The sequence below is a fragment of the Salvia hispanica genome, chromosome 1 (genome assembly GCF_029641045.1).
Source record: "Salvia hispanica isolate PSC_SH4W2 chromosome 1, Shi_PSC_v1, whole genome shotgun sequence".
Classification (NCBI taxonomy): domain Eukaryota; kingdom Viridiplantae; phylum Streptophyta; class Magnoliopsida; order Lamiales; family Lamiaceae; genus Salvia; species Salvia hispanica.
In genome coordinates, this window is record NC_142692.1 from 22,988,478 (window position 1) to 23,014,580 (window position 26,103).

General features: G+C 35.4%; 2 protein-coding genes and 1 pseudogene across 2 annotated transcripts; all 3 read left to right on the plus strand.

Moving 5' to 3' along the window:
- The first annotated feature begins 1,825 nt into the window (after window positions 1–1,825).
- Window positions 1,826–3,231, plus strand: LOC148933452 (uncharacterized; annotated as a pseudogene).
- A 2,318-nt stretch (window positions 3,232–5,549) lies between these two features.
- LOC148933453 (uncharacterized) lies at window positions 5,550–6,245 on the plus strand. Its single transcript, XM_089060181.1, has 2 exons — window positions 5,550–5,688; window positions 5,788–6,245. Exons 1-2 carry the CDS (start codon window positions 5,550–5,552, stop codon window positions 6,243–6,245), a joined length of 597 nt encoding a protein of 198 aa, XP_088916307.1.
- Window positions 6,246–13,095: 6,850 nt separating this feature from the next.
- DGD1 (UDP-Glycosyltransferase superfamily protein) lies at window positions 13,096–17,823 on the plus strand. Its single transcript, XM_048123684.2, has 7 exons — window positions 13,096–13,868; window positions 14,756–14,788; window positions 15,025–15,112; window positions 15,646–16,139; window positions 16,258–16,524; window positions 16,640–16,989; window positions 17,198–17,823. Exons 1-7 carry the CDS (start codon window positions 13,230–13,232, stop codon window positions 17,718–17,720), a joined length of 2,394 nt encoding a protein of 797 aa, XP_047979641.2. The 5' UTR covers window positions 13,096–13,229; the 3' UTR covers window positions 17,721–17,823.
- The last annotated feature ends 8,280 nt before the right edge of the window (window positions 17,824–26,103 follow it).

Consider the following 26,103-nt stretch of genomic DNA (forward strand, 5'->3'; position numbering starts at 1 on the left):
TTATCTTCCACTTCAATATCCTCTTTTATTCCAATATGGTGAGGATGGTTATACAGATGACATTGCATTTTCAAAATCTACTGGACATCATTCTACAAGTCGTAGGAGTCGAATTAGTCCAAAAGAGTATTTTGCATATTAGTTACACGAGCGAGTTAATGAGTGTTCTATGATTCTTTTCTCACGCTGATTATTTCAACAATTTATTGTTGATGCATATACTATGATTGAGGCAGGCTGCTTAAGATTTGTACGCGCCCAACAAAAAAAATTGCGTGCTGAGATGTACAAGGGATTGACCGATGCAGTTTTGAGAGGAGAGACAGATGGGTCAAAACATGGAAAACACATTATTTTGTCTTTCGGTTTTGTTGGTGGCGCTAGATATATGATTCAGAACTATCAAGATGCTATGACTATATGTAGATGGGTAGGGTATCACAATTTATTTATTACTTTTACTTGTAACCCAAATTGGCCAGAATTTATAGATTCATTGACCCCAAAGGATTGCGTCCAGTTGATCGGCCTTATATTGTATGCCGAGTTTTAAAAATCAAATTGGATAATTTTATTAGAGAGCTTAGGAGTAAGAGACTTTTTGGAGCTGTGAAAGGAGGTACATTTGAGTAAATTGTTTATCTTTTAAAAATGTATTTTTTATATATATTTATGCTTTAAAAATTTTACTGTGCAGTTGTTTACACCATCGAGTTTCAAAAGCGTGGCTTACCTCATGCGCATATTTTGCTTTTCCTAAGCAAAAAGGATAAACAACCTGATTCTCAACCTATTGATGAGATAATTTCTGCTAAAATACCCGATGCCCACAATGATCCATACTATTATATGAATGTCAAAGAATTTATGGTCCATGGTCCTTGTGGTAGTGTTAGACAATCGTCTCCATGTATGGCTAATGGTAGATGTACGAAATACTTCCCTAAGAAGTATATTGCATAAACCTGTTTTGATGATGATGGTTATCCTATTTACCAGCTTATAGATAATGGTCGTGTTGTCTTGAAGGATGTCGTGCCTTTGGATAATCGATTTTTAGTTCCACATAATCGTTTTCTTCTTATGAAGTATGGATGTCATATTAATGTGGAATAGTGCAATCAAGCCCGATCAATCAAGTACTCCCTCCGTCCCACCTCAAGTGAGGCACTTCTTTTGGGCACGGGATTTTAGGCAGTGTTGTTTAGTGTGGTAAGAGGGATTGACAATAAAGTAGATTCAGTGATGTGATGGATTCTTTTTATACTTTTATTTTACTCCACATATTGGTTCATTTAAATTTATAGTGAGTAATTTTAATTTTAATAATTTAATTTAAAAATTTGAATGCTCTAAATTTACTGATTATAAATCCAAACTTAATTATACCACTTAGCACTCAAACTCAAAATAATCATATGAAATGATGAATTACTTGCAATATTTTAAATTCAACTGTATTGTTTTTATGCAACCTATACTCCAAAACTCAAAATAAAAAATGGAATGATGGATAACAATATTTTTAAAACTCAAAATAAAAAATGGAATGATGAATAACAATATTTTTAAATGAGCTGCATGGTTTTTATAGAGCCTATACTCCAAAACTCAAATTAAACAAATTGGCGGCAGATTTGAATTTATTTACGGCAAAATGGGCGCCACTTTCCCCTCCAAGTTTTCATCAGCTATAAATACATAGTCAAGCAATCCCATATCAGTTTTCAGTTTACAAATCCACAACACAACTAGTCCTAAACATCCACAAAGTAGAATGAAAGTTTCTGCAAATTTCTCCTCTCAGACACAGCAACAGGTTGTGCAGTTCATCGTTCGAAGATGTGTTAACGGCGTTCCACCAAGAAGCACAATGAAGGCTGCGCAGCTAAAGTTCAACATTTCGCGGGCTACCTGCACAAGATATTGGTCAGCAACCAAAAAGCAACGAGATAGAGGTGAAACAATGCAAATTGTGAACGGTAAGAAGAGGGTTGTACGTATGAAAGTTGTGCATCTTGATATAACTTTACTTAAGAGTTTGCATTACACTAAGAGGTGCAACATTAGAGCCCTTGCTATTGGCTTAAGCTGTAGCAAGTCCACAGTTGGGAGATGGGTTAAAGCAGGCCTTATTCGATCTCATACATCAGCAATAAGGCCTAATTTAACAGCTCCAAATAAACTATTGAGGCTAAGATTCACTCTAGATGCATTTGAACTTGATAGGGTGTTGAATATACTCAAATTCAAAGATATGCATAATACAATCCACATTGATGAAAAGTGGTTCTATATCACAAGAGGTTCACAAAGATATTATTTGGCTCCGGATGAGGAGGAGCCAAATAGAACTTGCAAAAACAAGAAGTATATTTCAAAAATCATGTTCATGTGTGCTGTTGCAAGACCATTGTTTGGAAAGAATGGGGAGGTTTTGTTCGATGGTAAGATTGGAATATTTCCATTCATAAACAAGGTCCCAGCACAAAGGAAAAGCAAAAATAGGCCTGCAGGAACTATAGAGACCAAGCCAATTGAGAGCATCACAAAGAATGTGATAAAAGAGTGCTTAATCAATCAGGTAATGCTTCTTTAAATCAACATTTAGTCGATGTATGATTTCAAGCAATGCATTCAATTTATATTGAAAATTGAATGCAATTAAGTGTTGTATATTGCTGACTTGACTGCAATAATTTGTTTTAATGCATGACTTGAATGTAATGAAACAGATTATTCCGGCAATCATGGATAAATGGCCAGAGGGAGCAGATAAGCATATCAATATACAAAAAGACAATGCTAGGCCACATATTACTGATGAGGATGAAGATTTCAAGAGGGCTGCAAATCAGAATGGATTCAAAATGAAGATAGTACAACAACCCCCCAACTCTCCTGATTGTAATATCAATGACTTGGGGTGGTTTAGGGCAATTTAATCACTACAACTACAAACTCCATGCAACACATTGGATGACCTACTAAGTGCAGTGGAAAAATCATTTCAGGATCTCAGTCTAATAACTTTGGACAATGTATTCATGTCACTCCAAGGCTGCATGATTGAGATTATGAAGTCAAAGGGTGAAAACAGTTACAAGCTTCCTCATATGGGAAAAAAATGCTTTGAGAAGAGTGGATCAACTGCCTGAGAACTTACAAGTTCCTGATGAACTGGCCATTGATTGCATTTCCTATATGACAGCAAAAAGTTTAGGAATTTAGTCTTGCTATATAAAGTCTTTTGGATCAGTTGGTAAGGGATCGACTTGGAAGTCTTTTTTGGACTAGGTTGCAAAGGCTAAGCTTCAAAGCCTTTTTTGTGTTAAATAGGGCAGAAAAATGTTTAGAAGCTTATCAGGTTTTATGCGTAGGTAAATGACTATTTTATGCCTTTTTGTAATGGTTATCTTTATGTAAAAAAACATTATGTAACTGACTGTTTTATGCATATGTAATGGCTATTTTCTTACCTATGATTCACAATAGAAAATTAGCACACTTTAACAGATTCACACAGATAGTGCAGCAACAACAATTAGGGACTATGTAGAGCAATCCAAGATTCACAAGTTACAAATGTTGAACTAAAGAAGAAGCTTACAACAGAAGATTTCATGATAGATTGGCTGCCACTGCAGATAGGGTGTTTGGGTGCATTTCTACAACTAATCTTCAATTCTACACAATTCCATTCGAGAGACATCAAGATCCAACATCACTACAAAACATCATTTACAATATCTCTATAAAACATGCACATTCCGACTATCACAACTATCCTCACAATGTAAACAGTGGATAAAAATTAAATCATCTCTCATTATTTTTAAGGCAAGCAAAACGAAATCCCCAAAATTAATTTTAAATCGAAACCCTAGATTTAACAAAATCAAAATTATAGATTTTTAATCGGAAACAAACTGCACCTCAGTATTCGAGAACTGTAGCGAGATAAACAGCAGCTCGAGCACAGTTCACGGCGTTCATCGCTACACATCGTTTTTGTCGGGTTTTTCCGGAACTCAGATCTGGTTTGAATTCAGGCACAACCTGCCCGCTTTTGCTGGAAATTGGTAGCTCAGCCCACCCGTCTGGGTGTGGTCGCCGGAGTGAGGGAGATTGTGGGTTTATCCACCCACCTTCGGTGTGGTCGCCGGAAAATATGAAGATAGATGAGAGAGAAGGGTTGAGGTGGGGGTGGTCGCCGGAAAATATGGAAGAAAGATGAGAGAGAAGGGTTGGGTTGGGGTTCCGAGAGAGAGAAGGGTTAAGGTGCGAAGAGAGAGAGTGGGAAGAGAGAGAGACGGTTGATTGAAATTAAAGTTAATGGTAATAAGGGGGTAATTAGATTTGTAATTAGGTGGTCTAATTTAATGCTTAAAATCTCTAATTTTATCCATAAAAGGAAATGAATCATGTTAGTTGGGACAACCCAAAAAGGAATGTGAATCACTTGAGATGGGACGGAGGGAGTATTTGTGTAAGTACATAAACAAGGGCTATGATCGTGTGACGACATCTTTTTTTGAAACCGGTTCTGATAGTGTGGAAAAAATTGTGGATGAGGTTAGTTTGTTTTATGATTGTAGAAACATATCGTCCTGTGAAGCCGCTTGAAGAATATTTGGATACGACATTCAATATAAGGATCCGACTATTGAAAGATTGAGTTTTCATCTACCAAATGAACAATAGATAGTTTTTGAAGAATTTGAGCCATTGGAACGTGTCTTGAATCGCAAAACAGTGCGTGAGAGCCAATTTTTGGCCTGGATGGAAGCAAATAAGAAATATGTGGAAGGCAGAGATCTCACTTACGCAAAATTCCCCATGAAGTTTGTATGGAACACAGATAATTGGACACTTAGAAAACAAAGATATTATATCGGGAGATTGTTTTATGTTTCTCCTGGTTCTGGTGATATGTATTACTTGAGATGTTTACTGAATGTTGTTCGTGGTGCTTCATCGTTTGCAGCCATTAAGTGTGTTAATGGTATTCAGTATGCTACATTTCGAGATGTTTGCTATGCATTGGGGTTGTTGGATGATGATAGAGAGCACATCGATGGCATTACTGAGGCTTCTTTTTGGGCTTCAGCACATTCAATACAATTGTTGTTTGTGAGCCTATAAATATCAGAAACCATTACACGACCAGATATTGTGTGGACAAGCTGTTGGAAATATTTATGTGAAGATGTTCTTCATAAAAAGCGGAAACTCTTACGTCATCCAGGTTTTTTTTATAACCATAGGTTTTATATGCACTCATTATAATGTTTTTTAAATTACATACACTTTTTAAATTATTGTAGATTTGATGTTGGATGACGATGATATTCAAAATTTGGGATTGCTTGAAACTGAAAAATTGTTACTTAATGGAGGAAGAACTTTGCATGAATTTCATTCTATGCTATATCCGAAAACACAATATTTGGGAAGTTCTAATAATAGATCGGGAAGCCTTGGCAAGAGATCATTTAATCTTTGTCTCGAAGTTCAGTGATGAACAATGTCATGTGTATGGTACGATAATGTCTACTGTCGACTCTTATGACGGTGGATTATTTTTGGTTTATGGGTATGGAGGCACTGGAAAAACTTTCATTTGGAAGACATTGTCAGCGGCTATTCGTTCAAAAGGTGATATTGTTTTGAACGTGACTTCCAGTGGTATTGCTGCGTTATTGTTACCTGGTGGGAGAAAAGCTCATTCTCGGTTTAAAATTCCTATCAATCCTAATGAAGATTCATTATGCAATATAAAATAAGGTAGTGCATTAGCTGGGTTGATTGTGAGAGCGAAACTTATTATATGGGACGAAGCTCCTATAGTTCACAAACATTGTTTGGAAGCTGTTGATCTGAGTTTGCGTGACCTTATGAGAGTATACAATGAGTTGAGCATGGAGATGCCATTTGGTGGGAAAACGGTTGTTTTGGGGGGTGATTTTAGACAGATTTTACCAGTTGTGCCTAAGGGTAGTCGACAAGATATTGTAAATTCTACTATTAACTCATCATATATTTGGAGTAGTTGCAAAGTTTTGAGGTTGACTAACAATATGAGACTTCTTAGTATTAAATCTGGTGAGGAAGCGTCGAAATTGAAGGACTATTCTGAGTGGGTGGCATCAATTGGAGATGGGGTTATTAGGGCTCCTAATGATGGTGAAGTCAATATTGATCTTCCTACTGATATTGTATTGTGTATTGGTCGAGAGTGGTGATCCTCTACAAAACATTGTTAAATCTATTTATCCTTCATATATGGACAACCAAGATTTGAGCTGCCATTTGTATGATCGAGCTATACTTGTTCCAATATTGGATGTGGTTGACTTGGTTAATCAATATATGATTTCTTTGGATCAATCGGATAGTCGTGTTTATTTGAGCTCAGATAGCATATCTAAGTCTAATCAAACCTCTAATGGTTTTGCGGAGATACATTCAGTAGAATTTTTGAATAATCTTAAGTGCTCTGATACACCAAATCATGAGTTGTTGTTGACGGTTGGTACTCATGTTATGTTGTTAAGAAACATAGATCCTGCTAACGAATTGTGTAATGGAACACGATTGATCATTGCGCGTGTAGGTGATCATGTTTTAGAAGCCAAAGTCTTGAGTGTTGATAATCAAGGTTGTAAAGTATTGATTCCTCGGATGTCAGTCACGCCTTCTGATACTCCCTCCGTTCCATAGTAATAGAGGCATTTCATTTTGCGTACTCATTTTGAAAAAATAATTATAAATAGTTAAAGTCGAGAAAAAGTAAAGTAAGAGAGAGAATATTGTAGATATGACTCTTCTCTACATTATTTTCTCTCTTACTTTACTCTCTATCCACTTTAACTATTTAATATCATTTTTTCAAAATGAGTGTAGAAAATGAAATGTCTCTATTACTGTAGAACGGAGGGAGTACTAGGTTGCCATTCAAATTTCAACGTCGACAATTTCCTTTGTCGGTGTCATATGCTATGACAATTAACAAGAGCCAAGGTCAATCTCTTGCGCATGTGGGGTTATTTTTTTAAAAATCTGTCTTCAGCCACGACCAATTGTATGTTGTTGTGTCTAGAGTTACAAGTCGCGCAGGATTGAAGATTTTAGTTTGGGATGGTGAACTTAATAGTACTGTGTCTTCTACTGTAAATGTTGTTTACAAAGAAGTTTTTCAGAACATATGATTTACTTTTTTGTAATTTAATCTACAGTAATATATTTATATTTACCAATTTTGTTTTACTGTTTAACTATATATAACTTTTTTTCCTCTTGTTGTCAATGTGTGTTCATAATTTATTTATTACAGATCCAATAAATTTTACCAACAACTTATGCATAAGCTTTAGTAAATAATTAGGAATTTTACCCACCATGTTATATTTTTTAAATAGTTCAATGTTACCTGCATAGCACGGGTGAGATATTAATTATAATAAAAGCTTTCTTTATTGTCTTGGGAGTTGTCGTGTCGTACTTTTTAAATGTGGCTTTGGTTAATAATGGAAAAATAAATGTGCTGCATTATTTTAGTGAAAGAAAAGTAAAATGTACTATGTAGTATGTATGTTAATTTAGGTTTTTGTTTAGTGGACATAAAATTTCAAATTGATTACCTAGCTTCAAAAATTTTCATGTATAGTAATACAGGGGAGTGATCAATTGCTAACTAATTAGTAATTCCAAATTAAGACTAAATTTTAGCCATTAGATTAGAAGATCTAGTGGTTGAAATAATATCACATGGATTATATTTTTAATTAAGAAAATTAATAAATAAAATTAGAGGGTATTAATGTCAATTCTCTCTCATTAAAGTCATCTTAAAACTTTATATTTACGTAACTCTCTCGATTTAAATTATTTTTTCGCAAAAAATATATCAAATTAAAGATAATTTTATAAGGATTCCAACGAGATCTCAATTGTATATGTTCTGACGACGTTCGGATGATGAAATTTGATATTTTTTATTTTAGTTTTCATAAATGTTGATAACCAGATTTTTATCAACAAATACATCAAAAAATTTCAATATAATGAACATAAAATCTCAATAAAGCCATGTAAAAATCTCAATAAATATGTGTTGATATTTTCTTGTACTAGTGTTGATATTCTTATGTCATATTGTTGATATTTGTTATACACTATGTTGATATAAAAAAGCATTCACGAATATTATCATATGATAACATAATGATGATATTACCCTTTTGTAGATATTTTGTCTACTATTTATTGAAATTCAAAAGGTTCAATCTCATCCATTCATTTTAAAATTTAAGGGTGGAGATTTGGTCTTGATTTTGGATTAGGATGCTATAAGCAATAGAAGATGACCCTAGTAGTATATTATTATTATTATTATTATTATTATTATTATTATTATTATTATTATTATTATTATTATTATTATTATTATTATTATTATTATTTGAAATTAAGAATGAAAATATGAAAAATGTGCATTAAAATTGTAACTAAATTTATATAGGATCGATATTGTGATTATATAGAATTAATTTTACCTACTACTTTACGGTAGTATTTTGATTAATGTATTGAACTAGTTTTATATATAAAATTGTAACTAAATTTATATAGGAGGACATAGGGATGGCAAATCGTGCGTGTTTTGTTGTTATCGTGTCGACACGAAAACGACACGACACGACACGATAACAACTAACACGAACATGACCCGTTAAGAAAACTCCAAACACGAACACGAACACGACCCGCTACCCTCAGACACGAACACGACACGAACCCATTAACGACATGAACCACTTCGGGTCAACACGATACGATAACAACATGTATATGACACGACACAATAACAACACCATAATAATAATATTATAATATATTAATATTATTTCTAATAATAAATTTTAATTTTTAATTTTAAAATTTTAAAATAAATAAAAAAATAACAATATTATAATATGTTAATATTATTTCTTAACGTGTAACACGAACACGACACGAAGTTTTCGTGTTGATACGATAAGGACATGAATCCAGTAAGCTTTGACACATACCCATTAATTTCGTGCGGGTTCGTGTCGTGCCAAAAATTGCCAGCCCTGGGAGGACATATTACCTTCGTTTTTGAAAAATTGAATTTTGAAACCGCACATGTTTTATTGAACAATTAAAGTAAAGAAAAGATAAAATGAAAAAATGATTGAAGTATTCTTACTAGAAAATGAGTTCTACTTCATTAGAGAGAAATAAAATATCTTAGAATAGAATAAAAGAGCAATATAGCATTACCAAAATAGAAATATTTCTATTTTTAAAAGACGGAGATAGTATAATGAAGCCCCTACAACTAAAATTTTCTGCGTCCGCGCCTGGCTGGGTGGCTGAAGATTCAACCGAGAGGGGGGCGGTTTGTCGGACGGCTGTGTGGGGAAGAGGATATGCAATGCAGCCCCGCCGGCGCGGGCTGTCGCCCCAGACGGAGATGCATTGTGAATGTCCTTAATTACACTCATATTCTACTATAATAATAAAATTGAACTTATATTCTATTAATTTTTTTTATTATTCTTTTAATAAAGTTAAATAATTTTTTCAAAATTTTTGTTGAATTTTTAAATAGAAAAGGACGAAGTACGATTAGGCGTATATAGTGCTCAATCACATATGCTCCATGTGTACAATTTAACTGTCTGAAACATAAAACTTAACCTAAACGACAATTTATTTTATTTATGCGTAATACAATTATATAATATTTTTTAATCTATTTCCAACTTTTTGTGTGGTTGTGACTTGTGGTGAACAAAATACCCTACAACTGCCTTCGCTTTACTCACGTCGCATGTTATTGATGAATACTCCATCCGTCCCATAATAATTGTCACTCTTTTCCATTTCGATCTGTCCCATAATAATTGTCACACTTTATTTTTATCTTAAATGGTAAGTAGGTCTCATATTCCACTAACTCATTTCACTCGCATTTTATTATAAAATCAATATAAAAAGTGGGTCTCATATTCCACTAACTTTTTCAATCAACTTTTCTTAAAACCCGTGACCACAATAAGAGTGACAATTATTATGGTACGGAGAGAGTATTAAACTAATGTTGTGGAGAGTTACATTTTCCAAGCTAACACTGAGCTTCAAGAGTAACAATAATTCAACTTCATTACTCTATATTGATGGGTGGTAATTGGTAAAGTATGTCCAATTAAATAGTCTTAATATTAACTGGTCAAAGTTCAACATTGAATTTAAAAGAAAAGTTTATTAAAAACGTGGTTTGACTCTCAAATAATGCTGGAGTATATGTATTTTTTATTTTTAGAAGACCAACAATATTTTGAATAATTGAACTTTGGTTTTCACCAAATTAGATAAGAGTTGGCAGGATCGTACCTATTCAAATTGGTAAAGTATAAAATTATATCAAGATAGATTTTGTCTTCGGACTTGATTTCCAAAGGTTATCAACAAAGTGATCAATGACACATAATTACACAACAAGTCAACAAAGATTGAGAACATCGAAACTCCTAAGTTTTCGATTTGTTGAATTAGATTTACTTTGTAAATAGGTATTGGGACAAATGATCAACTTTGTGGTATAATACTTTGGTATTGTAAGCACGTCTTAACCATACAGTTCGCGTATTAATATGTTCCAAGAATTACACCACTTTCATATACTTTATACACATACAGATCTTAATTCCTTTTCTTTTCTTCACGTCAAACAAAAAAAGAAATTTTGAAGTTACGATGTCTAGGAGTCAAACTTGGGAAGTATATATACTCTATATTCTTACTAGTCTCATAATTCATATAGTCGGTTAGTTGAATAAGAAATAATCAAGCTTATCCAAAACATTATTTATTAAAATATCGCTAATACAATGGGGCTTACTCTTACCTGAAAATTACTAGCGAGGATGACTTTTGTTTTCTGATATACGAAAGCATTTCCGTCCGACGGTCCGAGTTGATGAAATATCTAGGTTCGGATATAATATATTTTTATTTATTTAATCTTTTTATGGCGTATAGTTGTATAATATTAATACAGTTGAATAAAACAACACTAGTATAAGATGACTTAATTTCGTTTATTATCAAAGCTTTAGTATTGATTAATAAATCATGTATTTTTTGTTTATAAGGTTACTACTTTCTGTTAGTATATAAGTTATACGATTAGTATAATTAATGGAGTTTCTCCAACGAGAATTTGAATTAATCCCTAGCTCATAATGCGTTGGAAAATATTCGTAATAGGATAAATAATAACAGTAGTAGTTTTTTGGAGACGAAGACTCATTATAAATACTAACGGATGGAGTACTATAATTTGACATGCGGTTCACTGTATTAAAACCGTTTTAGGTTACTGGATTATTCTACTCCTATTATCCAAGCAATAAGTATATTCTTCCTTGGTCCTGGATATTCTACAATCTTCATCCGCCATTTATCACAGGCCAACACACTTGTAATACAAAAATAAGATTCACTCCTCTCCGCTATTAATTGACCTAGTATAACTTGATTAGCATATCAAGACATGTAATAAAAATTTATGGAAAAATAAATGGACAAATTGAAAATTACTATAGAACACAAAGAGTAAGTAATAATCAAATTTATTATCAGTCACAAAGATGCATGTTACGGCCTTACGGGGTTTGTGTAGAACGCCAAACCCGATAAAAGCCTACTTATGCTTTAAAAGCACTATTTGATATATAAATTGTTAATGAGATTTACTATAATAATTTACAACTTGACTTTCATCACGAAATCATAAAATGTGATGACCATGCTACTTTGAAAATCTATGCAGTAAGTTAGGCCATATAAACTTCCGTTATCAATATGCATAAAAAATAACAGTATTCTCATAAATCTATTACTACTACTTAGTAGGCTAGGTTATCGACTGGTATTTCATTTTCCTAAGCTCTTAAACAGAGTCAGTGGTGCTTAAAAAAAAAGTCAATGGTGCTTATATGCAAATAAAAGAACCACCGATTTTTTCTTATTTCTGATTTCCTCTAATCAGAAATTCAAAATGATTATACTGAATTAATCTGTATATATTGTTTCGGTAGGTTTCCAGGTAACTATGAGTATTTTTTGTTATAATTTATACTTGTTGTATTGTTATTATATCGACAAGTTACAATATAAGATCATATTCAAACAAAATTCATGAATAATATACTTGACCTAAATACTAACGTAACACAAAAAAGGAGTATATACTAATACTATCATGATTTCATTTAAGTAAATACGTAAATACAGTAATTAAAATTTAATTTGGTATTAGAAAATCATAATGTTATAATCGATTTATATTAGTGAATAGTGACATATATAGGCGCAGTCGGGTGGAGTTTACCGACCCTCCACTATCTGTCATGGCTTTTGAGTGAAGACACTATTTATTGGCTCGCCGACCCAAGCAGCTTCAAGTAGCTCCGATTCCGACCTCACAGTAGCTCCGCCTATGATTTCGTCCAACCATTCTGATTTTCATTAATTATTTTTTAAGAGATGGGAACAATATTTCAACAACAAATTATTATTGTACTCATGGTGAAGTCGTTTTATAGATTTGCAAAATTAGAAATTTTCAAATTTGATTGACAAATAGTAGTAGTTTTATTGTTCAACTATAGGATTCGAATTTGTTCGTCTTCATTTTCGATATTCATGTTTATTTTCTACGTTTATAGCAAAAAAGTATACAGAGTTTTCCTTTTTTCAATTTTTATTTTTATTTATTGCTTGAATTTATTTAATTTTGTATAAAGACGATGGAGCTCTTAGATCAGGAAATGAGTTTTGAATTGAAAAGAGTTAAAATAGTATTCGCATTTTCACCGGAATATTCACATAACAAATTAATCAACACTCCACGATGGACAAGCTGAGCTCCAATCAAGCAACACAAGTGTAATCCCACGTGTCAGCATACCTTCCTCGAAATTTACCCATTAAAATTTGCATAATCTTTATATTCATCAAAAAACAAAATCAATAATAAAACATACCGCAATCTTAGCCGTTAAAAATCCTGATACACGACACACACAGCACACACCTCCATCCTTCTCCATTCACACTCTCTTCGCTCATCGCAAATTTCAGTTAACCTAAATTTCACTCACAATTGTTGTAAAAGGAGGCGAATTCAAGCAATGAATTTCAAGCCGCCGGAGCCGCGGTCGGCCTCGAAGACGGTGAGGCCGTCCGGCTCAATCGTGACGGCGGAGAAGGCCTTCTCCTTCATATCCAAGGGCTGGCGCGAGGTCCGCTCCTCAGCCGACGCCGATCTCCAGCTCCTTAAAAACCGCGCTAACTCCTTCAAAAACCTAGCCGACAAGGAGCTCGAGAATTTCCTCAACTCCGCCTCGAGGACGCCCTTCAGTGTCCCCACAATTACCGCCTCCGCCACTCTCAATCCGCCTCCGCCGGCGGAGATCGATTTCGTGAAGAAGCTCCAGCCGAAGCTTTCGGAATTCCGGAGGGCGTATTCGTCGCCGGATTTCAAGTTCTACTCCAAGCCGCAGATTAAGATCAATCTGTCCGCGATTAAGAACGCGATTGTGGCGGAGGTGGGGGAAGAAGAGGATGAGGAGGACGAGAGGGAGTCGTTGAGGAAGTGGCGGGGTGTGAGGTTTAAGGAGAAGGAGAGGGAGGAGGGGCAATTTGGGGAATTCTGGGAACCGATAAGGACGTTCAAGTCGAGGCTGAGGGAACTGGAGCATAAAAGCTCCGCTGAGATTTTGGAGGGAATTAAGAACAGTGAGTTCGTCGAGAAGTTCAAGTCGAGCCTGGTACGAGTTTCCTGTTTCTTTTCTGTCAAAATTTTGTTTATGAATTTCTGCCTGGGTTAGTTTAATTCCAGTACCTGTGCAGTTTGTCCTAAGTTATAGTTTGTGCACAATAATATAATACCGTGAAGGATTGATGTATTCTCTTTTTTCTTGATTAAGAATGTGTAGTTGAGAGAAACTAGATTTTGGGGATTCAGTTATAATTTAGTTTTGTGATGCGTATTTCTCCATAAATGAAGTAAAGTAACTGGTTATAAAATCTAGATCGTTTAAATACTTGTCCTACAGTATGATGGGTCACCCTTATTATGGTCGTTACTCGGTGTAGTCGAATGATATGTCAAGAAGAAGAATATGGTCTGGAATTTTTCTGGGTTTGAATGAGGTATTGTTTCACTGCAATTTATCGGGTGTAGGCTGTGTAGCAGAGTTTAACTATGGTAATGAAATCTTGTTGTTTAAAGAGCATGGAAATGCTGTTTCTAATAAGTATAAAAAGCATATGTGCTATCATACATAGAGAAAGAAAGCGAAAAATGCAAAACGGAATATTAGCCGAATATGATAACCAATTCCATTGAATTAAGAGAGCAAATCAACAAAATTGAAATTCCTAACATGCTCTGCGTTATTGTGGTGTGCATGCAAACAGTCTTGATTGTCCAAAATTTCCTCTAAGAATCCTGGACGCGGTCATCTCTTTAAACAACATGTTTGTATAGTCAAGTTTTACGTGGACACTTTAAGGAATGTTGTTCGCATCTCCTGTTGTAGTTTCCTACCTATGACACTGGCTAGTAACTGGCACTTGGCATTTAGTTACTTAGATTCAGCATGGTGGTTTTCCATTAATGTCTCTTCCATTTGTTTTTTTTGTTTTTTTGCAGAAATCAATATGCAAGGATCCCCACGAATCAAAGGTTTGTGTTGTAATCTCCATGTGCATGAAATTTCGAGACACATATGAATTATGACTTGTCGCCATGCTAGCTGAGTTATCTGAAGGAATGAATCTAAAACAAGTTACAACTGAAAAAATGAAGTTTAGCATGAAATCTACAAGTCAAGATAGACTCGACCTATATCTATGTCTTAGCAGCTAAAGTAATATGCCATTCACTGAATACATTGTAATTTTCATTTTGTTTGGATTTAGGAAGTCCCACCCCTTGATGTACCGGAGCTGCTCGCATGCCTAGTGAGGCAGTCTAGCCCCTTTCTGGATCAACTGGGCATTGGTAGAGGTATGTGGATCCTATGAAAACATTCTTGTCTTCCCTTACTTTTACTATACAGAGTCTGTTCTTGTTGAGCTACCGGTTTAACTGATTTACTTTGCACATATAGTTCGTCATCTGTTGCTAATAAATTAATAGACCCCAGGAGCATCTTTGAGATTTAGTGCTTTGAATTTTCATGGACAATAGTAATAGTCCACTGACTGATACCAGATTACCAGGTAGCTAGGGATGCACCATATGAATTACCTTTTTAATAGATCATTGTCACTTGCACATAGAAATCCCTTTAAGGGAGTAGGGATTTATGTTTTCCCTCCCGTACCTTGTTTGTAGAATATTTTAGTTTCTCCTTAAAATAAGCTGTGGAACCTTAAATTTCTTTCTGTCCCCTGATTTTATATCACCAGTGTAACCTACTGTCAGTATATCACTTATATAATGAGGTCATTAACAAGGTTTGAATTTGTCCAGTTGTTGTTCAAGATTACGTGTAAGTACAGCCAACTGACTTTATAATAATTGTTATTGGCGTTTAGGCATATCAGACAAGATAGTGGAGAGTTTATGCAGCAAACGGAAAAACCATCTTATGCTACGCTCATTATCTGATGGAGAGTCATCGATTGTTGAAAGTGACAACATTACTGATGAGTTAGACTTGAGGGTAGCCAGTGTACTCCAAAGTACAGGACATCATTATGATGGTGGCTTTTGGAGTGATATTGGAAAAAATGACGTGTCAGAGTTGTCAGACAAAAAGAGGCATGTGGCTATTGTCACCACCGCCAGCCTTCCTTGGATGACAGGAACAGCTGTAAATCCATTGTTCCGAGCAGCATATCTTGCAAAATCTGCTAAACAGAATGTTACACTTTTGGTTCCATGGCTTTGTCAATCTGATCAAGAGCTTGTTTATCCCAACAATATAACATTTAGCTCGCCTGAGGAACAGGAGAGTTATATACGTAGTTGGCTTGAGGAAAGGATTGGCTTCAAGGCCGACTTCAAGATATCATTTTATCCCGGAAAGGTAGTGATATCAACTGATCTTGTATCATATTTATTTGCTCTGATTTCATTTTTAAATAAGTGAGATATGTTTGATACTTGACTCACCATTTTCACTTTTCTTTTTTTCTGCTTCTTAGTTCTCGAAGGCAAGGCGGAGTATCATGCCAGCTGGAGATACGTCTCGCTTTATTTCATCCAAGGATGCTGACATTGCAATCCTGGAAGAACCTGAACACCTGACCTGGTACCATCATGGAAAAAGGTGGACTGATAAGTTCAACCATGTTGTTGGTATTGTTCACACAAACTACTTGGAATACATCAAGAGGGAGAGAAATGGTGCTCTGCAAGCTTTTTTTGTCAAGCACATAAATAATTGGGTTGTGAGAGCATACTGTCACAAGGTATTGGTCTTCTCTGAATGATTTTATCATGGAATCTGTCATAATGGAAATTTATTAATACTCATTGCTGCTTTTAATATCTTAAGAAAATTTATAAAACTTAATTCTTTGTTAGGTCTTGCGACTCTCTGCTGCCACTCAGGATTTACCTAAGTCCATCATCTGCAACGTTCATGGTGTAAATCCCAAGTTCATAGAGATTGGTGAAAAAGTGGCTGCAGAAAAGGAGCGTGGAGAGCAAACTTTTTCAAAAGGAGCATATTTCCTAGGCAAGATGGTATGGGCAAAAGGTTATAAGGAGCTCATAGATTTATTAGCAAAGCAGAAAAAGGATCTTGATGGCTTCAACTTGGATGTGTATGGAAATGGAGAGGATGCTCATGATGTTCAAAACACTGCCAAACGACTAAATTTAAATGTCAACTTCATGAAAGGCAGAGACCATGCAGATGATTCCCTGCAAGGGTAAGTTTCGCTCGACTTCTTTGCAGGGTGGGATAATGCATATCAAACATGACATTCCACTCTTAATTTGAAGTCTTAGATTTTTTGAAACGCATAATTCCTATAAGCTAATTCATGTGGTTCTATTGAATTATAGTTCTGCCGTTTGACTTGGAATGTCTCTCTTAACTAAAGGGAATTGTTTTGACAAATGCTTATTTGTTTGCAGTTACAAAATCTTCATAAATCCCAGTGTCAGCGATGTGCTATGTACTGCTACAGCTGAGGCCCTTGCGATGGGAAAATTTGTTGTCTGTTCCGACCACCCTTCAAATGATTTCTTCAGGGCATTCCCCAACTGTTTGACATACAAGACACCAGAAGACTTTGTTGCTAAAGTAAAAGAAGCTATGGCCAATGAACCCCTGCCTCTCACCCCCGAGCAAAGATACAGTCTCTCGTGGGAGGCTGCTACCCAGAGATTCATGGAATATTCCGAGCTTGACAAGGTTCTGAATAATCCGGGTGGGAGCAGTAGAAGTAACAACAGTTTGACAAAGTCGAGCTCAATGCCCAACTTGAACGAAGTGGTTGATGGAGGACTAGCGTTTGCGCATTACTGCCTCACTGGCAATGAGTTCCTGAGGCTGTGCACGGGAGCAACCCCGGGAACTAGGGAATACGACAACCAGCAGTGCAAGGATCTTCATCTGTTGCCTCCGCAGGTGGAGAACCCGATTTATGGGTGGTAGATGGGTAAGAAAGCCAACTTGTAAATCGTTATTTATCATAATGTAAGATAGATACGTGAAGTAAGTTGTTAGGGTATATATGAAAGCGTAAGCTTGGACTTGATGTCTTGATAGTCCTAGCACTATCCAGTTTTGTTTTATTTTGCCATATGTTGCTGCTGTCTGTAGCTGTGAAGACGAATATTATCAACTGTGCCACACCTTGAAAGGTGAATGTAAATACAGCATAACCCAGATTCTACCACTTAAACCTAAATGTTAATTTAACAAGCTATGTCCAGCATTTGGTGAACAACACCTGAATTGTGTATGATGCCAATAACTTGGCTAGTTCTCAGAATCTCAACTCCTGAGCTGCAGCTTTGGAAGTTTGTAAATGGATTTGAACAGCGAATGGTGAGAATCTCATTTCACAATTCTCTGAGTGGCTTGCTTGCTTGTATGCTCATTTACACGCATAATGGTCGTATCTTCTGCTGTAATCCGCATACTATCTGTAATCATAAATCAAATATTAGGAAAAACAATTACATGTTGATTTTTTTTATAAACTAATTGTATAAGTATACAGTACTTCCTCTGTCCCAAGGTAGTTGAGACATTTTTTTTTTGGCACGAGTTTTATGAAATTGATGTGTAAAAGATTAAAGTGGAGAGAGTAAAGTAAGAGAGATAAAGAAAGATAAAGTTTTTTCTGAAAAAAGAAATGACTCAACTATCTTGGACAATTAAAAAAAAAATACAACTCAACTATCTTGGGATGGAGGGAGAATATTTATTTTTCAGCAACACATATTTGCCTTATGCTATGTGACCAACATTCTGCTATTTAATTGGCTGCAAAATGCTTGCAGACAAAAAAAAAAGAAATCAATTAATTCCAATATTAGGGATCTGGACACAATCATCTGCCATTTTTTAAGGGCCAGTTTCATATATTTCGGCCTTTAAACTGATCAGTTCTAATAAAAAGGGCCCATTAATACAACAATCCCGAATGAAAAGGCCCAATCATGAAGCCCAAATTGGCCCGCTTTTATTTCTTTATATTAGTATGTAATTTACTGTCTTTTGAGTCTTTGACTAGTTTGATGCACTAAATTCAGTCATTAATTTATTTGAAACATTAAGTGTTTTTAATTAGTAAGTGTCAATTCATAATGAGCTGTTAATTTTACACATATACTTACTTGGTAATGAAAAGAGAAAGCGAGTGATTTGAAAGATACATGCACTGAAATGATTTTTTTAAGCGCATGCACTACAATGATGCTAATGGTGCATCACACACACACATACACGCACTAATTATACATTTGAGATAATAAAGATTAATATAGTATCTCCAATTTGTCCAAACTTTCCGAGGCATAAAACCCCCAATAACCCTGCCATGAATCCCACCACCCAAAAACCAACATCATTTAACCATAGATTAATCATTATAAAGCAATAATACTAATTAACATTTCTTGTATGAAAGAGGACTAACAAGATTGAGTGTGTGTTTTAATTTCTAATGGTTCCACTTTTCAAAACTATGTATTACTATTATTTAATTTCTCTTTAAATGTGATGTTCCATAATGAGATCTATAAAAGTGGCCCTATGATTTGCAAACTAACAAATTAATGATGAAAGATATCTTCCTAACAAATAGAAATATGTAACCAAATTGATTAGAGACGGGACGAATTGCAGAAACTACCATTGAAGTTTTACATAGCCATGAAAGAATAAATATATTCTACTATCTTAATATTGTTTTTCATTCTGTTTTGACGTTGAACTATTATTAGTTCTTCACTATCTCTTTTTTTTTATAATAAATAATGGGTCAAGACCAAATGATGGATTTTTCTTTTCTTGTGTGCTTGATGTGTAAATAAGTGATATGACTCTCACTATTTGTGAACATTTCTCATAAGTACTGTTTGCATAAGAATAAGTTGGCAAGACTTGCGTCTATTTGAAATTAGAAAAAAATGATTTCCCCTTCACAACAGGCCAAATGATTGACAATTTGAGATATTGATATAAAATAGTATTACTATCCAAGAAAAAGAAAATAACAATATGGATTAAATATCAATATTGTTGCAAAAGATCCTCACAAATGATGAGCAACATTAATTTCCCCCCTTCAAATATTTAATTTTTATATATGCACATATATATGTTGGAGGGTGTGGGCATGCCAAAGACTTAATTATGTTGATTTTGTAGTTTGATTGGCTTTAGTGACTAGGGATGTAATGGTAGTGCTTGCTATCTTTTCATGAGATAATAATTTGTCTAGCTAAAGTATGATCATAGGATAACATCTTTAAGGTCACAATCCATTTCTTTTAGAGGTAGAAAATATAGTGCCCTCTTCTTTATTAGATACCAATTTGCTAGCCCCATCATTCCTACTCTTCTTTGTCTACACAACACTGTATAATTATTTATTTGGCTGCCTAAACTTAAAAGTGCATCATTAAAAAATTAATTTAAAAGATCAACATCTTAACTGATCTTGCATCTAAAAAGTATTGCAATGGTTCATTCCTGCCCATTATTATTAATAGCTCATATTCAATTCTTTGTCTTCCTTTCGTTATCCACGTCCAAGAATATAGATCTTGATCTTATAAGTTAGTTTTGATTTAGTCAAAATGGACAGCACAAGAAGAACAAAAAATCAAATATGAATAAATTGAAAACATATATTGTGTCGTATGGTTGATGGACACATTTAGTTAAATCAACCACCTGAAAACATTGTTGTCACTAGAACATGTCAATTGATTGAAATTTTCGTGACATGGAAATATATTTAGGGGGCATGTACATATATTTATATATTATCTTATTATTTAGTAATTAAAATTTAACCTTCATTAATACTAATCTTTTTATGATTTACCCACATCATAAAAAGAAGTATTAATATTAAAAAAATAATTCATTTCATACTAGTGGTATTTTAAAGATATTGAATCTAATTAATTAATATTTGTAGGATTGGAATTATATTTATACTTTTTTATTGATAATAATCTTTATCTTAGATTACCTCTATCCATCCCTATATACATACGCGTGTGTATATATATAATTCGTGCCTACCTAACATACCAAGTTTTTTGGCATTGTTTGGATGTAGATAGGCCACGTTTAAACTATTACAAAAGTGTGCAAGATTTCAATATCTAAGCGCACAAGTTGCCACTTTTAAATTTGATATTTGCATGAAAATCAAGTTACATCATGACACGTCTTGCAAAAACGAGACCACCAAAGCACAAATGTTCATATTATTTCTACAACTAATTAATAGAAGATGATAGTAGAATAGTAAATGGCGTCTTTTACAATATATAATGAATTGTTTTTATATAGCAATTATTATAAGATCGCCATCATTGAATAGTCTTAGACAAGGTTTTGTCCTTGTAACAGAATGACTTCTGAAATAGTCCAAATGCAATTTCGACCCCAGTAATTTAGTTACACATGTCTTGCAGTTTAGAATTTAGATGATACAACCATCAAAACTAGGGCATGCCAATCTTCAAACTCAAAAGGTCCACCATCCAAAATCGGCCAATCTTCAAACTCTAAAAGATATACCTATTCTTTTACTCACATGTTCGTATTTATTCGTCCATTAAAGTTAATCGTTATTAAATTTCTATCTCTGTAATTTGTAACATTTATCAATTTTCTACTGATAATATTTTAACAATTTTTTCTCTTGAGATATCTCTTAATTTTCTAGTTTTGCGTTAAAATTCATATCGTCCACTATCAAGATTAATTTTTATGAACAGAGATAGTATATTTACATATACATACATATAAATATATATATATCAATCCCTATATATATATATAGAGTATGGTTTAAGTGAATTCAAATTTGATATCAAAACTAATACTACCAGTTATGGTCCATTAGATTAAGAAATGAATAGTAATCTAGGTTTTTCCGTGTTCATAGGACATTAGGATGTAGAATGGTCCGAGTCATGACTTTATATATACATATATAATTAAAAAAATACACACATTTGTCCAACGCTGCACTTGGATCATTTAACCACTGTAACAGACTTCATCAAACCTTGACATTATATACATTGAACTTAGTTCGTTATGTATATCAACCTAGAGCATCATACCAATAAAAATGAAGAACATTATAATATACTCAAGGTCATTAGATATATAAAAATTACATTTTTTTCGTTCAAATTTCTTCGTATGCACATATATAATTGGGATTTTTTCATTAAAATCCCCATAAAATTACCTTTATTTTGGTATATGGTATTTAAAAAAATTTAAATCAAGAGAATTAAATACAACTCAATACGGAGAGCACTTTTAGTCTGCGTTGGTTAGTAGAATCCCCCCTATCAAGCAAGAAGAAAGCGGCTCTAACTACACATCGAGTTCATTCTTTATGTTAAACTACAACATTATTTAAATGCATCTACTTCACATTGATTATTCCAAAACTATAAAAAGATTTCTTATGAACAAAATTCATAGTATGTCTCAAGACAGGATGGACCGGGTTCAGATTGAGTACACTTTCTTAGAGCCCACACATGAGTGCAGGTCATTCAACATTTTAATTCAAGAATAACTAAGAAACCGTCATATATTGTTCAATATTTCTTATATAACTCAAGCATGCAGTGTATGAGAATTATTTATACTTGATCAGGATTTCAATATATCTGAACTGATTCTTATAAATATTACCTTCTCAGAATATCATTAACTGAAAATTGATCCAAATTAGGAGTGCCAAAATTAAGAATCTAATTATTCCCATATAATGACAGATTAGGATTTATTTGTACATATAGCTTCATTGAACTAGAAAGAGATCATCTATAGAGAGATCAAGATTCAAAATCTTAGAATTATCACCACTAAACTTCTCATCATATTCAATGTAGATTACAGCCAAGTAATTCCTAAGTGATAATTGGAATAGAATTCGGTGTTTGCGATTCTAATTCGATATATATATATGAAAATATCACTATCCTATTTTTGTTTTTCTAGGATACCGTGTTTACATCATCAATAAATTCGAGATGATCACATGATATTGATTAGGATTAATAATGACGGATCTGTAACATCATCACAAATAGCATGTACTTTGTCTAGTTAAATATCCCACTAAAAGTTATAAAAATATTAAATGAGTTCTTACCATATATAGTTGATGACTCCTAAAACACGGAAATACTATCTTATACTCTATGCATGAATATTTAAAATAGAAATAATTACAATAACATATATTTATATATAATTAAAAAATAAATAATACTAGTACTAATTTATAACCATGCATATATATGCATGTCTACATTTTTTTTCCACGGTAAAAGACTACATCTCTTTTTTGACTTAATGAGAAGAAAATAGTACTCCAAATCAACAAATCAAAAGGGAAGAAAGGTGGAAGAGATCTATAAATTCCGACGTACTATATTAGAAATGAGCCACTCGCCCCTCCTCATAAGGGAGGGGGGGGGGGGTTATCCATCCTTATATAGAAGAGATAGGATCATCACCAAGCCGATGTGGGACAAGATATTAGAATTTTAACACGCCCCCTCACGTGTGGGCCGGAATGACACATCGGACTTCCATCACGTGGGTAGGCAAGAGAAGAGATAAAGAGATAAACCATCATCGACTTGGGCCCTGCTCTGATACCATATTAGAAATGGGCCACTCATCCCTTAAAAAACCTCATAAGGGGGAGGATTATCCATCCTTATATAGAAGAGATAGGATCATCACCAAGCCGATGTGAGACAAGATATTAGAATTTTAACATACTAACTAAACAATATAGTCATTCATATGATCAACGTAACAGCCGTAATTAAAAATGTAGTCACATTAAAAGTTCATAAGTAACAGGGGACTCTAAAATTGAGGTGACAAGAGGTAAAAACAAAGAATTTCAACAACTTACTTGCAAAACATTAATTGGGATTGCAGTTGAATACTGACAGTTATTTCTCTTTAATGATCCATCACTTGCCTCCATTCATCAACCATCATTATTGATTTAGGCCATTACATAATAGGGCTGATAAATCCGCCGTATGCAATCGGCAGTTTTATCGGCCCTATTGCAAGCCAACGGATGATGAAACCGCCGACGAATCCGCCCTATGTACCGGGTGTGCCGATCATTGATGGATTTCACGGGTGGAGGGATGGGCGCTATTGCAACGCGTTCGGAGATAAAACCGCTGATCTCTTTCTTAAATATTTAAAAGAAATAAGAATATATTCAAAGTTTATACATTTAAACTTTGATATTACTTTATTATTATATTGAACTTATTAGAAATGTTATTACAGATGTTTTTGATATGGAGATGAAAAAATTTCTTTCTTATTACAAATATATGAAATTGAGATTTCATTATAATCCTCATAAAATTACTTTTATTTTGATATATATAGTATATGGAAAAATAATTTAAATAGCAAGAATGAGTTGAAAATCTCTTAAATCTGGTCCACATCGTCCACATCGACTTGGTAATGATCATGTCTCATGTACATAAGTGTAAATAAACCTCCCTCTAAAGGGCAATGACCAATTTCTAATAGTAAAAACAAGTTAAATTATATTTTTTCCCCTTTTAAATTAATTTATTAATTAAACATTTTTACTTGACTTAATTATAGTCCTTAAATTTGACTATCCAATAATCTACAATTAGGAGTATCTACTATGAATAAATATGGAATTATAAAACAAATATTGGCATGAGTTTATATTGACATGAGCTATGAGTCGTTTCAATAATTCCGGCATTCTAATTCATTTATCTTTGGGAAAAATTTGTTCTCAAAGCAACGTGTTTTACCGAACGATCGACATGCTTATAAAATTATGAATTGATTTCTCAAAGCTAACAAAATCTTAGTATCTTAAATAAGCATATGGAGTATTACTATTGGCCATAGAATACTAATTAATAAGCTCGATGCTGGGTTATGTCACAGCATCCGCAATGGTGCTTAGGCCAGCCATAGGCCAGCCATTCTCTTCCCCCCAGCCGTGACCTCGCGATCTCTAAATCAGCACGCATGCCTCGAGCATCTCGTAAAGAAACCTCTTCTCCGTGGGGTCAGTGGCGTTCTTCCACTCTCGGAAGACCTTTAACATCTGAGCCCGCGTTTGGTTACGCGAATGGAGAGTGTACTCGAGTGGGGCGGCTGGGAGGGCGGAGGACTGGACCTCGCGGGGCGATAGGGGGGATCCGCCCCTCGCAGCCCGTTGCGCCCGCTTCTGTCCAACCGGGCGGGGGCGACCAGTAAATGAAGGAGGGGATGGAAACTCCTCAGCATCCGGGGGGAGGTCGTGGCATTCGCCGCTGCTGCCGCTGTAGTCGCCGCTATAGTTAAGTCGCTGCTTCTTCGGCCACCCAGCATCGCACCCCGCCCGGAACTTCTCGGAGTCCTTCAACAACAAGAAGCACTCCCAGAAGGTGAACTCCTTATACTTCCCCTCCAAGGGGAACTGACTCGCGGCTATCCTCCGGGCGTCGTCCTCAGTCTGCCCACTTCTGAGCTGACGGAGGGCGTTGGCGTACAAATTCGCAAAACGGCCAACCGCGGCCCTGGTGCGCTCCCACCCCTTCCGAACCTCCTCGTTGCTGAAGTCCTTCCCGTGCGGGCAGTGCCTCTTATAGGCAGCACTGATCTTCGCCCACATGTTGACGACCCGCTGGTTGTTCGCAACCAGTGGATCGTTGCACACCTCCAACCACCCCTTGGCCACCCCGGCGTACTCATCCTCCGTCCACTTCCTCCGGCCAGTGGCAGCGGGCTGCGATGACTCGCCGACCGCCTTGCCCTTCCCCTTCCCCCTCGTCTTCTTCTTCGGCGCGGCCGGCGTCGCTGGAACGGGAGTATCATCGTCCCCGAGATCGATCCCCATATCATGCAATGACAGAAGGTCATCGCCAGAGAACTGCGTCACCGGGGTCGACGTGTGAGACGAAGCCGTCAAAAAATCAAGCGAGGGCCGATATACCGCGTCCCCTCCCGGTGACCCCTGCACCCCCCCCGGCATCCCGGGATGCATACCGTGCGGCATCCCCCCGGCATCCCCCCCTGCCACATCATCCCCATCATCTGCTGCAGCATCATCTGCTGCTGCATCTGGGGCATACCCCCCCACCCGGGCGCTGACTGCCCGCCGCCCGGCATCCCCCACGGCATACCCCCCTGTTTCCCCCCCATCGCCCCTCCCCCCCCCCCCGGCGCACCAGCCATCATCCCCATCATCTGATTCCAAGGGATGTTAAACCCCGGGCCCATCTGCCCCCATCCAGATCCC

What these genes read in the sequence shown, in the direction of transcription:
- LOC148933453 (XM_089060181.1), top strand. Translation starts at nt 5,550, where the DNA reads ATGTCTACTGTCGACTCTTATGACGGTGGATTATTTTTGGTTTATGGG. An exon ending in TTTGAACGTGACTTCCAGTG is followed by an intron (nt 5,689 to 5,787) that starts GTATTGCTGCGT and finishes ATATAAAATAAG; the next exon opens with GTAGTGCATTAGCTGGGTTG.
- DGD1 (XM_048123684.2), top strand. Translation starts at nt 13,230, where the DNA reads ATGAATTTCAAGCCGCCGGAGCCGCGGTCGGCCTCGAAGACGGTGAGG. An exon ending in TGAGAGCATACTGTCACAAG is followed by an intron (nt 16,525 to 16,639) that starts GTATTGGTCTTC and finishes ATTCTTTGTTAG; the next exon opens with GTCTTGCGACTCTCTGCTGC. An exon ending in GCAGATGATTCCCTGCAAGG is followed by an intron (nt 16,990 to 17,197) that starts GTAAGTTTCGCT and finishes ATTTGTTTGCAG; the next exon opens with TTACAAAATCTTCATAAATC.